Raw genomic sequence first — 14,531 nt, 5'->3', positions numbered from 1 at the left:
GTTAATGTTGTTTTCTTGTGTTTAGAGAAATAGGCCAGGGTGTAAATGCTCAGTATACAGTTACGATCTTATTGCCACATTATATCATTATAACATGATATCGTTGCCTCCAGTGACTTCCTGAAGATAAATACCAAAACATAAAACAACTGGAATAACTAAAGCATATGAAGCAAGAGATTAGCATGACATATGAAGACCTGTGCAGGTGTTGTAGTGCTGTCCCATTTCTTAGGGGTAAAATTTGAAACCCCTCCCCTTCACACTCTGTTTCATGGGCCGAGGGGAAGGGGTACAAAAATAGAATTGGGATTTAGCCTAAATCAGAGATGCAAACTAAAGCCTGTGGGCCAAAGTTGGCCCAGGGTAACCTTTGATTTGGCCCGCCATCCTATCTGAGAAGAGAGTGAGAATGATAAGTTTGGTGATTGGGGTGAATATCTTTGACAAATATCATACTTTTGAATGTAATTTAACCTTTTGTTTGTTTTGTATTTTCTATAGTTTTGTAAATTCATCAGATTTTTTAAAATGTAAATACTGTCACTCGACAGATATAAGGCCATGCACAAGACATCGGCGAGCACATCAAGGCAAAGGCAGATGCAGCATAGTTTATTCAGCATTGAACTCCATTGTATTAATGGTATTGCTTATGTTTCGGCTGTAATAATTTATTAAAAAACATTTTTAATACACTTATTACACTGCATCCGTTAATATAATTTGAAGCAATGTTTTCTTGTTATTTTTAAATATTAAGAAATAAATTAGAAGATTACACATTGAAACTTTAATGTACCTTCGGCCCACAGCCCTCAGTCAGGTTTGGTTTTTAGCCCTTTAAAAAAAATGTTTTTTGTACCTCTGGTCTAAATCAAGACACACCCGGAGCATTTCCACTGACTTTACATTTATTTTAATTGCATTTAATTGCAATTGAGGAGAAAACTTACAAATACTAAGTCTTCCCATATTTAGTGTCCATAAAATGAATAAACAGAAAGTGTTAAATTGTAACAAGAAAAAATTGTAAGGAGAAAAATGTACAGTATAATTGTAATACAAATACAACTGAATACCTATAGATTAATACTTGAGTACAGCAATCAAATAAAAACAGCTCAAGTATTTCACACCCCTGCTCAAAACACACAAACATAACGCATAGCACCACCCCAGAAGTGCAAAATACAAGCAGAAAAGCAATGTTACCTCGACCGAGCCAAGGCATGTTTTGATCATGCAGATTTTAATTGCCAATAACTTATGACCTAGATTTGAAAAACACTGTATTTTTAGGTTTCATCTCCTCTCTCATTAAAGCACTGCTACTGAAAGCGGTGTGTATGTGTGTGTGTGTGTGTGATTTAAAGGCCCTCAGTGATGGTAGAAGCGACTGCGTTTCTTTCCTGCTGAGCGGAGTCTCTGTTTCTACAGTGTAAAAGACCCGTGAGCTTCAGATATTATTCAGCTTCAGGATAACAATCCCATAGAGCACTGCAGCACGTGTTGAAAATACTTCAAGAGATGTCTGAGGAAAATAAATAAATAAATAAAAAAACCTGCTTGGTTGACGCTACACAATATCCTCATAAATATTCTAGAATGGAGAGAAACAAGTACTGTAGGCCAGATTCACCAGGGGGACGGAGGTACACATGGATTTTTGCTGCTGCTCAATGCGGCAGATCTCAGATTTCTTCAGACATCGCCCCTGCCTATAATATTTGTCTTCTATAAATACATACAGGGCCAAAGTCTGAGTCCATTGTGAAAGTCTGGAATTCAAAATGTAGATTAGACTTGATGATTTATTGTTAAGAGATGCTGATTTATACTTATATTCAGATCACATTTAGGTTTGAGGTGTTTATGCAGCTTGCGTGATGTCGTCATTATAGCTAATTGGACGCTCACTTAATTAATAGTACCACCATATTCATGGGTGGTTTTAGTTTATTTAATGTTTTAACTGCATTATGAGACATTGGTTTATACTCTGACAGCCTTTCATGTTGAAATTATGTAAATCTGAAGTGTTAATGTGGCTTTTAATTATTTTTGGTCATTTGAAGCAATATATTGTTTTAGAAATAGTAAAATATGTTCAAATAATTTATAATAAAAAATTACAACCTGAAATGAGCAACAAATCAGCTTATAACAATAGACTCTGAGGGCTATTTATATTTTTATACTTTTTCTACTCTATTTAATTTTATAAACTACTCTTTGTCTGTATTTTTGGTTTAATTATAGCCTTATTGACTTTAACAGATTGTGTTTTGTTGTGTTCTGTTTTTATAGACTTTTACAGCATGACAGAAATCACATTATTCTCTACTTTTACCCTTTCAGACCATGCATAAATTACATTTCAGGTGACAGGTCATATTTTTTTGCTACCAAAGCATTTCACCTAAACCTTGCTGCCTTGATATTAGACATTTGTCATATAATCAAATGGCAGTTAGGCTCTGCACGTTGTAGTACACTACACACTACACACAAAAACTAGGGTGGTACCTTTTTTAAAAAGTGCATATTTTGGCCTTAAAATAAATTTTTTTTACCTTTAGTGTATGCTTTTGTACCTTTAAGGTCCTAAGAGGTAAACATTTGTACCTTTTTAGGTATAAATATGTAACTTTAAGGTACTAATGTGGACCTGATAAGTATAAAAGTATACCTTCTGAAAAGCTATCGCCCAAGTGGTGAATTTTGTACCTTTATTTCTGAGAGTGTATGTATTGTGTACACTATAAATTATGTACACTATGTATTTATGTAAATTATGTAATCATATAAACTATGCTAAAGAGAGGCATGGCGGCACTTTGTTCCAAACACAGAAGTAAGCACCATTTTCAATGGTTTTATCGACATTTATTGATATGTTTGACAATATTTCATACATTGTATAGAAAAAGGATTCCATTTATAAAGTTAAAAATTAATTGTAGAATTGCAAGCTTTAAATGACATTTTATTTAGTTTAAATTGAGTCCATTATAATTTTAGTTAAATGTTATAATTTTCAAGTTTCTAAGAAGAAGAAACTTGTCAAAAGAAATTTCATGTGAAGTGTAATATTTTATTTTTTGTTTCATGTTGGTATGTTGTTTTTGCAGTTTTTGACTTTGACTGTCAATTTATCAAAGAATGTTGACATGTTTTTAAATAATTTTAATTTAGTCTAATTTATAGAAGCTTTAAGAAGAAGAAAAATGTACTTCTACATTTTTCCTGAAACTTGGAACATAATTCAGGTCTGAATGGAAAATGAATGGGAGTGATCCGATGTAAAGGTCATGTGATAATGATAAAAGGCTGTGACATCACACTGAGCTCAAACATTTGAACAATATGATATTATGTAGTTATCAAACAGTCTATTGCTTTAAATGTACATGCTTATGTCTATGGCCAGACAGAATCTGCAGACATGTCTTGCTATTTGTGCACAGAGTTTTGTTTAAAGAGTTGAAGGATTTACGCAAAATGATTTCGGGAGTATCGTAACTAAAAACTTCATATATAAAATAAAAAATAATATTTTATTTTATTTCATGTGTATAATGCAAAGCCAATTAAATCCACTTATTTGGTAAACAAAGTCTCTCATATAATATATCTACTAAAAGACAGAAAATATTACTTTATTAACTGTATCGTGCATAAATCATATGAACATTTTCATGAACATGACAATAATTTTACTTAAATTAATTCATTTACAAGTAAACAAGTAGACTCAATGATTTGGTAAACATCTGTGGAAATCTTTGTATTTCTGTCGTGCAGTTTCCATTTGGGCCTACTTATGCCTATGGAATGAAAACTTCATAAAAGTCATAAACTTTGCAAATTTTATACTTAAATGAGATAGTTTTTTTCCATATCATTCATTTATTCATTCATAATCATTCCTTAAAGATATGGCTATGCATTTATTTGTAAAAACTGGCCAGAAAATCTACAGATCCTCCATAAAATAGTGCTATATAACCTTCAAGACAGCCAGAAAATGTGGCTTTCCTTGCCATTAATGCTTGAATGACATCACTATATCTTGTTTGTTTAAAATAATGGCTGATGCGAGTGCTGCAATATATTTAAACCTACCAAAAAATCTTCATCAGCATTTTGGAAATGACGTATTGCAAAAAAGACATTGATTAAATCACAGATTATCAATGAACGAAAACACCATCATTTTGCATTTCATTTGCATTTGACATTTAGAAAATATTTGCACACATCCGTGATGGAAACCAAGCTTGTGTCTAATTTCAACACTGTTAGCCTCAAAAAAACAACACTCATGCGAAGCTTTCATATTCTACTGTATGCAGGTATGAGCTTGGATTGCCACCTGTGTGACGTCCAAATTGAGCGCACAAACTTGTATAACGGAGAAAGACAGAAAACGACTGGGAAAGATCAAATGAGAGGAAGTGAGACAGATGGTGAGAGACACGGAGAGAGAGAGTTTGGAAGACAGACGGAGAGCTTCAGGTCACTGACATGATGTCTCTATTGTTACTCTCATTAAACTGTTACTAATGTTTAAAACAATTATCATAAATAAATAAGAAGCGAACCATGGGTCACTGCCTATATATTAGCCTTCATAAACACTTGAAAGACTCAAACAAAACACAGCAAAGTTAGAAGGAAAGAACGATCTTAGGCAATTTTCAGTGGTATCAGAACATTTATATTTCGGCATGTTTTTCTAGATGAAGTCTGACTCCACATGACTATCCCAATAAAGATGAAGTCTGCAAGTTTTTAGCGTATTTTCTCCTACCTCAGCTTAATAAGCAGAGACAGCTAAAAATAAGTCAACTGTAGGTTGTTTTTCCTCCTCAAGAAAAAGCATAACATTCTGTGTGGTGATATCAAAACATTGCTTGGTTTGTTTGTGCATCTTAACCCAGCAACATCGGCTCAACCATGATGAATCTGAAATCCTGTCCAATAGCAACAATCATTTTTTACAGTTTTAAATCAATTTGGTGAAGCAAATAACACACTTCAGCTTTAATCGTCCATCTGAATTATAAAATAGAAACAACGTCTTTACCTTTAGGGGAATTATAAACCTGAATCTTAAGAACAAAGGAGTATTCTGTTATGCAAGGAGAAAAGTCAAGTAGGTTAAATAATAAACAGCCATATCATCAAAGCAACACCAAGCTGTGTGCATTTTCAATGAATCCTTTTATAAGTGCATTAACATATCTCAGACTTCTCTAATTGGCATGATTTGACACTTGGTATTTAAAGGATAGTTCACCCAAAAAAGAAAAAAATTCTGTCATAATTTACTCACCACCATTGACTTGCTCCAAACCAGTTTGAGGTTCAAAAGAAGATGTTTTGAAGAATGCTGGAAACTGCTAACCACTGACCATCCATATGAGGAAAAACAAATATCATGGAAGTCGATGGTTACAGTTTCCATTAGGATTCAAAATAAATTATGATGTGCACTTTTCAGGACGTTTTCTCTCAGATTATTCCTTGCCAGGTACCTCCTTTTTTATACACAGTTGAAGTCAGAATTATTAAACCCCCAGAATTATTAGCCCCCGTTTATTATTTTCCGCAATGTATGTTTAACTGAGAGAAAAATTTTTCAACACATTTCTGAACATAATAGTTTTAATAGCTCATTTCTAATAACTGATTTATTTAATCTTTGCCATGATGACAATAAATCATATTTTACTAGATATTTTTCAAAACACTACTATACTGTACAACTAAAAGTGACATTTAAAGGCTTAACTATGTAAATTAGGTTAACTAGGCAGTTTAGAGTAATTAGGCAAGTTATTGTATAAAGATGTTTTTTTTCTGTAGACTATCGAGAAAAAATATAGCTTAAAAGGGGCTAATAATTTTGACCTTAAAATGTTTTTTTAAAAATTAAACTAAATAAACTGTTTTTATTCTAGTCGAAATAAAACAAATAAGACTTTCTCCAGAAGAGAAAATATTATCAGACATACTGTGAAAATTTCCTTGCTCTCTTAAACATAATTTGGGAACCATTTATAAAAGTAAAAAAATTCAATGGGGGTTTAATAATTCTGATTTCAACTGTATTTGAAGTTAAGGTTGACAATGAAAACATACGGAGTGCCATGGGATTCATGCTTAGATGATCACCCATTGTTAAATTGTATTAAATATACTGGGAGTCTTCAGGGTATACAGTCTCCTTGATCTATAAACAGCTACTTGAATGTTCATACAGACCCCTGAAGATATTAGCTGTATGGAACAGAGAACTCTCCTGGCTGGGTTACAGATGGGACACAATTTGGTGAAATATCTGCCTTACGTCCTAAAACCCCTTGCACATTCATAGTGTGGTTTATTTATAAACTAATTTCGAGAGGATCACGTGCTTATTATTGAACACGGCTGGTACCGCATCAGCTCCGTATATTGCACCAATTAGATGAATACTGACACACTATAAATAATTAGAGCTTTCCACTCCAGTCATCTTCGTCTTGAAGAATCCCCCTTTCCAACCCTACTCCTCCTCCTCTCTGATAGGACGGCTCGGCATTCCCAGTGGTTAGCACTGTTGCCTCACTGCTGGTTCGGTCTCTCACCAGGCCGGTTGGCGTTTCTGAACGGAGTTTGCGTGTTCTCCCCTTGGTTTGTATGCGTTTCCCGTGGGTTTCCCGGTTTCCTCCCACCGTCCAAAGACATACTCTATAAGTAAACTGACTACTCTAAAATAGCATCTTAAAACAACTCTTAGCTAGATATATTTTAGCACTTTCACAAGCAGGGTAGTTCTCAAGACCTACCTGAGCCCAAACTCTCCTCTCACCCATCAAACGGGAGGGGTTCCCAGGCTTGAGGATATACTGAGCTCAGGGATTCTTTCCAGGGACAGCATGGCAAATAAGTATTATTATCCATCATCAGCTAAGTGTAAACTCTTGAATCCATTTTAAAACTGCACACAAAATGTTTCATACCCTATACAAAGATATCTTATGAAACTTCACCAAATATGAACCGCAGTCTGTGTAGCAATAATTATAATGCTGTGTTCACACCAGACGCAGTGCTTCTGAGCTGAGCCCAGTGTGATGAACTGTTGTCAGTGTAGACAGGAGGATTTTCCCCAGGGCACCAACAACAGGCGCTACGTCATAATCATGTCCCCACAGGAGCAAGCTCCTGATTAATTAACGTGGCGCGAATGTCCACTGAGGTTCAGATTTTCAAATTCGAGCGATTCAAACATGCAAAATGCTCAATTTGCGCAATTCGCATTATTCACGCTGCAGGATGCCTATATTCGCATCTTTGCATTGATTTAACATGTAAATCACTTGCGCTTGACGCTTCTTCGGCGTCTGGTGTGAACGCAGCATTTGTACATTTTTGCATATGTTTTGGGACTGTTTGGTCATATCCAAATTCTGAAAACATGTAGTTTAAGTACTTAGAATACATGTTGTTTAAGGGCTAAAATACATTATGTGACTTATTGGAGTAAAATAGCCCAAGCTTTAAAATGATTTTTCTTAATGGAAGATGCATCACTCTATGTAATTACTTGCTGCTGTTGGCTAACTGTATTTCTTTTAAATGCGTATGTTTAGAAGTATTTGTATTCCTCTTGAAAAAATCTATACTTTTATCCTTTCTCTGTTATGCTACCATTTTAAATGAATAAAAAGACAATCACAAAAAAAAGATTTTATGATTTGGAACAAGTCAAGGTTGAGTGAATGATGAATGATTTTTGAGTGAACTATCCCTTTAAATGGCATCCTTCTGTTTGCTGCCCCCTTCAGGCTGATGTCCAGTCAAGTGTTAGTGAATGATAGGTTATTGGCCTATTAATGCTGGGTAGACACAGTTCTTTTCTGCTAATTGTGGCAGTTGATAAGCATCCATCATGCCCTTAAAGGCATCTAACACTCTTGTGACACATTTTTTGTTACATGCTTTGACGTTGCTGTCAGAGCTAATAATATTATGCATCAGGAGAAAATGACAGCCATTTATACAGTACTATTTGCACTTCACTTTTATTAATAAAATTAAACCTTGCATTTATTCATTTAATCATTAAGCAGATGCTTTTATTCAAAGTTCGACTGAGGTAAGACATGTCATTGACTACATTTTCTTTTTATTTAACATAAAGCAATGAATTCCACTGAGCAAGCATAATGATTTTGAATAGGAGGTGTTTAGTGAACATCTGAGTGATTTATTAACAAACTGAACTGAATCATTTGTTCATTAAGATAACTAAATCTAATTAATATTTGCTCAAGTTCTTGAGTTTATAACTTCAGACACAATGTCCAAACAAGCTATTTTTTTTAAATAATTTATTTTTGAATGAACCGATTCACAGAGCTGGCCTGCGTGATTGATTAACAAACTATGATTTATTTATTAGTCTGTCTGAATGTGGTTCATGGTTTGACTTGAGTGGATAATTGGGCATATTGTCTCTCACTAATATCCCTAATAACAGCTCACAGACTCACAGAATGAACTAAAAGATGTTTCTTTCAAGAAATGTCTCAATCTTTTAAGTTAAAGACTTTTCTCGCCCAAAATGCACATTTGCAGGCCATGCAAGATATATGGCAAATGGAGATCAAGTATTTTTCCTCATGTAATCTATTTGATCTGGTCTGGACATGCATTCATTATTTCTGAATGTTTAGAATCCATTTTAAGCAGCTTCAAAAGAAATATCTTGAAATGCATTCCTCCAAAACTTTATTGTAAAGCTTACGTCTTTGGTTAAAGATAGAAATTTAAATACATCTATAGGATGAACTGGATTCGCAATAGTCTTTTGGTAGTTTCAGCTTGGCGCAAGAGTCGTTTTGAGGCGTTGCGCTACGCTGTTTCAATAGCAAATGCATTAGCGCTCATTTTTGCGCCCATAGGCGTTCTGGTCTAAAAAGGAAGGTGTTCTGAGGTGGACTGCTGGCGCGTTGCTATTTTGAGAAACTAAAATAGATTTTTCATTAGACCAAAACTAACCCGGTCTAAACTCCGGCGCAGAGTTGAGCAAGAGAGCAATAGGCAAATATCTTTACATATGAAAAAATTGAAATATTAAGGATATATATAGTATATAATAAGAAAAGATAATATAAATATAAAGGATTAAAATATTGCAAAACATTATTTTCTAGCCTCTAAATATGAAAAATCACTGCTTTTATGTCTTCTTCATCTAGGGAGGCTTTTTCAGTTCATTCATAACAATTAGCTTTTGTATAATGTTATAATTATTAGCAGTATTATTTATTATATCCATATTTATATTTGTTTTATTAAAAACAAGCTTAGATTTGCCCACCTGTCAGGTTTTAGACCATATGGGGCACATCATGTGTTTTAGGATATAACTCCGGTTTTTGAGCACATTTTGCTATTATTATTCATTTATTCGTTTGCTGGAAATTAGAACTGAATTTAGAAATAGTTTTGAAACGAATATTTGCGCTTAACAAACAAAAGTATTTATTTATAGGCTAATTGATGTCTGTGCGTAAAGGTTTCCCTATCCATGAGCGAAAGTGAAAGTGATCCATTATCTCTCATTTTCACGCAGTAGATGCTCTGTTTAACAGTTTTCTGTTAAAAAACTGTTAACTGTTTGCTTGTGAAATGCTCATTTTTTCCACTTAGACTTACTTTGCATCCTGTAAATAGCGAATGCGCTCTTGGCGCGACGCAGCTGAGTCTTAAAGGGAATGGGAGATGAGACTCTAATTGGTTTATTCTCAAAACACACCTATAACTCATTAAGAAAATAAACTCAACCCTTTTAGAGCATGCGCCGCGGCGCAAGGCAGATTTCCCGTCCTTAAATTAGCAAAAACGTGTCCTGACACGCCCTGAAAGCATTTGGCCCTGCGTTTTACACTTTTTTTTTTAGCCAAGTGGTATAAACTAATTTTGGCATTATTAATCAAACTGCTTATTTAAAAGTACTTATAACCACACAATTCTTGAGATTTTGCTGGGACAACTTAATAGTATTATCTTTAATTCACTTAAATTTGTAAAAACTGACATGTAACTTTAATTCCTTCATGTTATTTCAACACAAATTTAATGTGTGGAACACAGCATATTTATAGTATATAACTAAAAAGCAATAAGTAGCAATTTGCATGTTGTTGCTGTTGTGCTGCTCTCTTTTCTTTGAGCATTCCATCATAGCAACAATGGCATCACTTTGGGGCGGGCCTATTTGATAGTCTGACCAATGGCAAGCAGTCATTGCGTTTGTAGACCTGTTAAGTGAAACTACACCGTAAAAAAATATCTGTTAATGAACTGTTTCCATATTTTGTGATGGACGAGTGTTTTCTAAATATGTGAATCGACTTTTGATGTTGAAAATTCAACAGTTTAACAAAGTGACTTTTAATTACAATTTAGTAGTTTTGAAATTAATATAATGTATAAGAAATAATATATAGTAAAAGAAGTACAGAAAATGTACTGGCAGCTTATTACAAGGTTTTTATACCTTAATATATGGCACCAACCCAGCCAATATACCACTTTAAACTATTAAAAATGTTAATGTTAATAAAATCCTTTTTTTTTTACTTTTCAAGATTAAAAGTTGATTGAAGAAAGATCAAGGCCTCATAATGCAATTCAAAAGCATAGTTAAATGGGGAAAATAAAAAAAATAAAACATTTTTTTTTAATGAATCATTTTTACAGTTAATAGTTGCAGAGAAAGTTCTTTTTTAATTGCCCAATTCAGAAAACAAGTAGAAAAATATGGTGATGTTTAGGATTATGTTTGTTCAAGTAAAATAAATAAACTTTAGGATTTCATTAAATGCATAAAAAAGCAAACGGAGATGCATAAAACTAATAAATTTTAATATGCTTATGTTAAGCCAAACTGTAATGTGAACCGTGTTGACATCATTTTAAAAAACATTTTCTGAGGCTTATTATAAATCTGTACCTCTGTATACATGTCTGGTAAGCACAAAAAACATGCCAGGTGTCAAAGCCCGTCCTGGCTACCCCCTCTTACAATCACCCTCACCGGTAGCCATTCAAAAAAAATGTGTTTATTAAATGTTTTGAAATTCACCTCTTGTGTCCAGTCCTCAGGGTGTTGTGACAAAAGGACCGACCCTAAAACAGTTATCAGGATGGATCCCAAACCATGCACACCACCGCCATTAGCTACCATTAGTGGATCTCTGGAGGTGGCTCAGGTGTCCAGAGTTCCCTAAATGGCCAGTGCCGTCTCCAGAGTTCCATGCACAGCCGGAGCCATCTCCAGAGTTCACCGCACGGTCGGTGCCATCTCCAGAGTTCCCCAGATGGCCCGTGCTGTCTCTAGAGTTCCCCACACAGTCTGTGCCCTCTTACACTCTTCAGAGTTCTCTGAACAGCCGGTGCCATCTCCAGAGTTTCCCGAACGGGCAGTGGTGTCTCCATAGTTGCCTGCACGGCCGATGCCGTCTCCAGAGTTCCACGCAAGGCCGGTGCCGTCTCCAGAGTTCCCCGCACTGCCAGTGCTGTCTCCAGAGTTCCTTGTATGACCAGTGGCGTCTCCATAGTTCACCGCACGTTCGATGCCGACTCCAGAGTTCCCTGCACGGCTAGTGCCGTCTCCAGAGTTCCCCACACGGCCGGTGCCGTCTCCAGAGATCCCCGCACGGCCGGTGCTATTTCTTGAGTTTCCCGCATGGTCGGTACCGTCTCCAGAGTTTCCCACAAGGCTGGTGATGTCTTCAGAGTTCCCCGCACGACTGGTGCCATCTCCAGAGTTCCCAGCATTTCCCATTTTATTCTTGCCTTTTGTTTTTGTTTTACCTGCTCTCTGGAACCGTACTTTGCTGGACTCGAACCCCCATCGTGGTCATCTTCTCTCTGCACCTCAAGTCTGCTGACATACAAGGCGAGCTACTGTGCAAACTAGTAACAAGGGAAAAGCCGTCCTCACGGTGGTAAGCGTTCAGCTGGTAGCAAGAAAAGAAACAGTAGCCGTGGGCAGCGTCATACCACCCCATAGCATTCATTTTAAAGATGAATTGCAGCCAAACGTAGCTCTGGCTACATAATTTGTGCTCTCCAGAAATGTTTACAGGGCTACGAATTCACAGTGAGCCTGTGTTGCATAAAAAAGGTCCAAAACACGGAGGTCAATTATAACTGATAATTAGCTTTTTTCCCCTTCTATGTATTTTTTGTTCGGAACCATCCTTGAGTCTAAATCCAGCCCACGTCTCTGGTGTTTAAGCTGACTGACGTGTTTTGCATGGAGGAAAAGCGCTCTTAGCAGGACTGTCTTCACAACACTTTCTGCTTTAATCCACAGAGACTGTTTGTATCATCTTCATCTCCCCGTTTACACATCAGCGCTTACATGAGACATCAACCCAATCGCAACTGCTTGGAAGAATTTGTCCAGCACTAAAATATTACGCAGAAAATTATTTGTTTCGTTTTATTCAAACTGAGAAAACAAATAACGCAGCCAACAAACAAATAAATAAACAAGCTAGCAATGTGCCAGGCGATTTGTTCATTGAAACTAGTGGGTTGAGAGTGATGATGACCTAATTATTTTTATAAATCTGTGTGCGTTGCTGATCCCAACAGTGTGATCTTCTTCTGTGATTTGGATCTAGTCTGGTTTACGCAGAAGAACGTGTCAAAGAAATGAATGCTTACTGTACTGTGGATTCATGCATTAAATATGACTTTTTAAATAGAGCGTTCAGTGGTGTCTCTCATCTACAAAACAGTCCTACGGTGTATATTTATATGTTTCTACAGATCTCTGGCATCTGACTGATAAATAAAACTTTAATCATAGAGGGTTCCATTTCTAATAAGGTCATAATATGAATATTTTTCTCTAAGGTCCAATTATAATCCTGGCACATTCACAAAAACGGTTCAGTTATTCAGGCCTATTTCAACCTCTCCATGATTCTTGAAGTAAAACGGGCATGTGAAGTGAAAAACAACACTTTTCTCCGCCAAATCCTAAGCCCTTAAAAGTATTACCATGTCTGCTTACTCAGAGCGACTTTGGGCTTGTTTTTCAAAATGTCACTTGCAAAGTTGGACATTGGTAGATTGCATTTTAAAAGTTTGCTTCCAAAACACACATTTGTGCTTGAGAGAGATAAAGAGAGATAAATATATTCATGGAAAGGTTGAGCCAGTTATTCTTTTAAATTGTGCAATAATTGTAGAATAATCTATTATGGTAACAAATTATTAGATAATTACATGTTATCAATTCTAAATCATATATCATATCATAAATACAAATTAAATAAATGTAACAACATATAAAGAAACTAACAACAGATGTTTTGTTGATGTTCCAACTTTAACTGGCTTGTAATAAATTATTTTAAGCTTCAAGCTTCACATTCTTTGAAATTGTAGAGTTAAGTTTATCTTGGTAAGAGCTAATACAGGCAGTGTACGCATGCCAACCAATCTGATGACAAATATTTTCCTATTTTGTTTGTTTTATGCATGATTTAATGTGTATTTAGAGTGTAATGTGAACTGTCTGAGACTATTCATTACTTTTGTGTACAACTAGCAAATTTTTTACCCTACATATACTGTAAGTTACAGCACATAAATTGAACAAAACTGTGGTTGGTAGGCATTACAATTAGCTTACTTTTGCATGACTTCTATGGGTCTAATGTTTCTAATCAGCCAGTAGCACAGGTTTTTTCAGTCACATTTCAACAAATGCTATTTTTGGTCCATGAAGTAGATTCTGAGTTCTGAAAGTTACAGTGTGATTTCACAGTACTGTACCTCAAGCTCTTCCATCCCAAACGATCAAAGTGTTTTATGGCAAAACCCCTTTAACCCTTGTATTACATTTAAAATGTAGACTTATGTTGTGGTTCTGCAGTGTAAATCATACAGAAATCTGATAGGAACAGTAACTTTATCACAAGCAATCACACAAGTTGCAGCTGAACTAATGATCATTTGTAATAATGTAGAGAAAAGTGTTTCCTGAAACCATAGTTGACCTGTCACAGCTCCTTAAAAATTCAAACTTCTGTAATGATGTTCTTAAGGGGGTAGAGTAACAACTTCTTTTGAAAAAAATATGCATTACAGTTTATTTTGTTTATTTGTTTTTGTACAATAATATTGTTACACACACACACACACACACACACACACACACACACACATACACACACACAAATACATAATGGGTCAGTTGGCATTTATTTGTGGAGGTTATGTTCTCCCCGTGTTAGCGTAGGTTTCCTCTGGGTGCTTTGGTTTCCCCCACAACCTGCGCTATAGGTAAACTGAATAGGCTAAATTGGCCGTAGTGTATGTGTTTGAATGAGAGTGTATGGACATTTCCCAGTGATGGATTGCAGCTGGAAGGGCATCCGCTGCATAAAACATATGCAGGATAAGTGGACTGTTCATTCCACTGTGGCAACCGTTTAGCTTGTTTG

General features: G+C 35.5%; 2 protein-coding genes across 3 annotated transcripts in view; both read right to left on the bottom strand.

Moving 5' to 3' along the window:
• gabrz (gamma-aminobutyric acid type A receptor subunit zeta) overlaps window positions 1-14,531 on the bottom strand; it is a 50,819-nt gene that overhangs the window by 26,019 nt on the left and 10,269 nt on the right.
• On the bottom strand, window positions 6,022-13,911 carry LOC147841423 (uncharacterized). Its single transcript, XM_087276534.1, has 2 exons — window positions 9,948-13,911; window positions 6,022-8,941 (listed from the first exon to the last, which is right to left on the bottom strand). Exon 1 carries the CDS (start codon window positions 11,849-11,851, stop codon window positions 11,348-11,350), a length of 504 nt encoding a protein of 167 aa, XP_087132660.1. The 5' UTR covers window positions 11,852-13,911; the 3' UTR covers window positions 6,022-8,941; window positions 9,948-11,347.

This window comes from Danio rerio, chromosome 12 (assembly GCF_052040795.2).
Source record: "Danio rerio strain M-AB ecotype USA chromosome 12, GRCz13ab, whole genome shotgun sequence".
Taxonomy (NCBI): Eukaryota; Metazoa; Chordata; class Actinopteri; order Cypriniformes; family Danionidae; genus Danio; species Danio rerio.
This window is presented reverse-complemented; position numbering and strand designations above follow the sequence as displayed.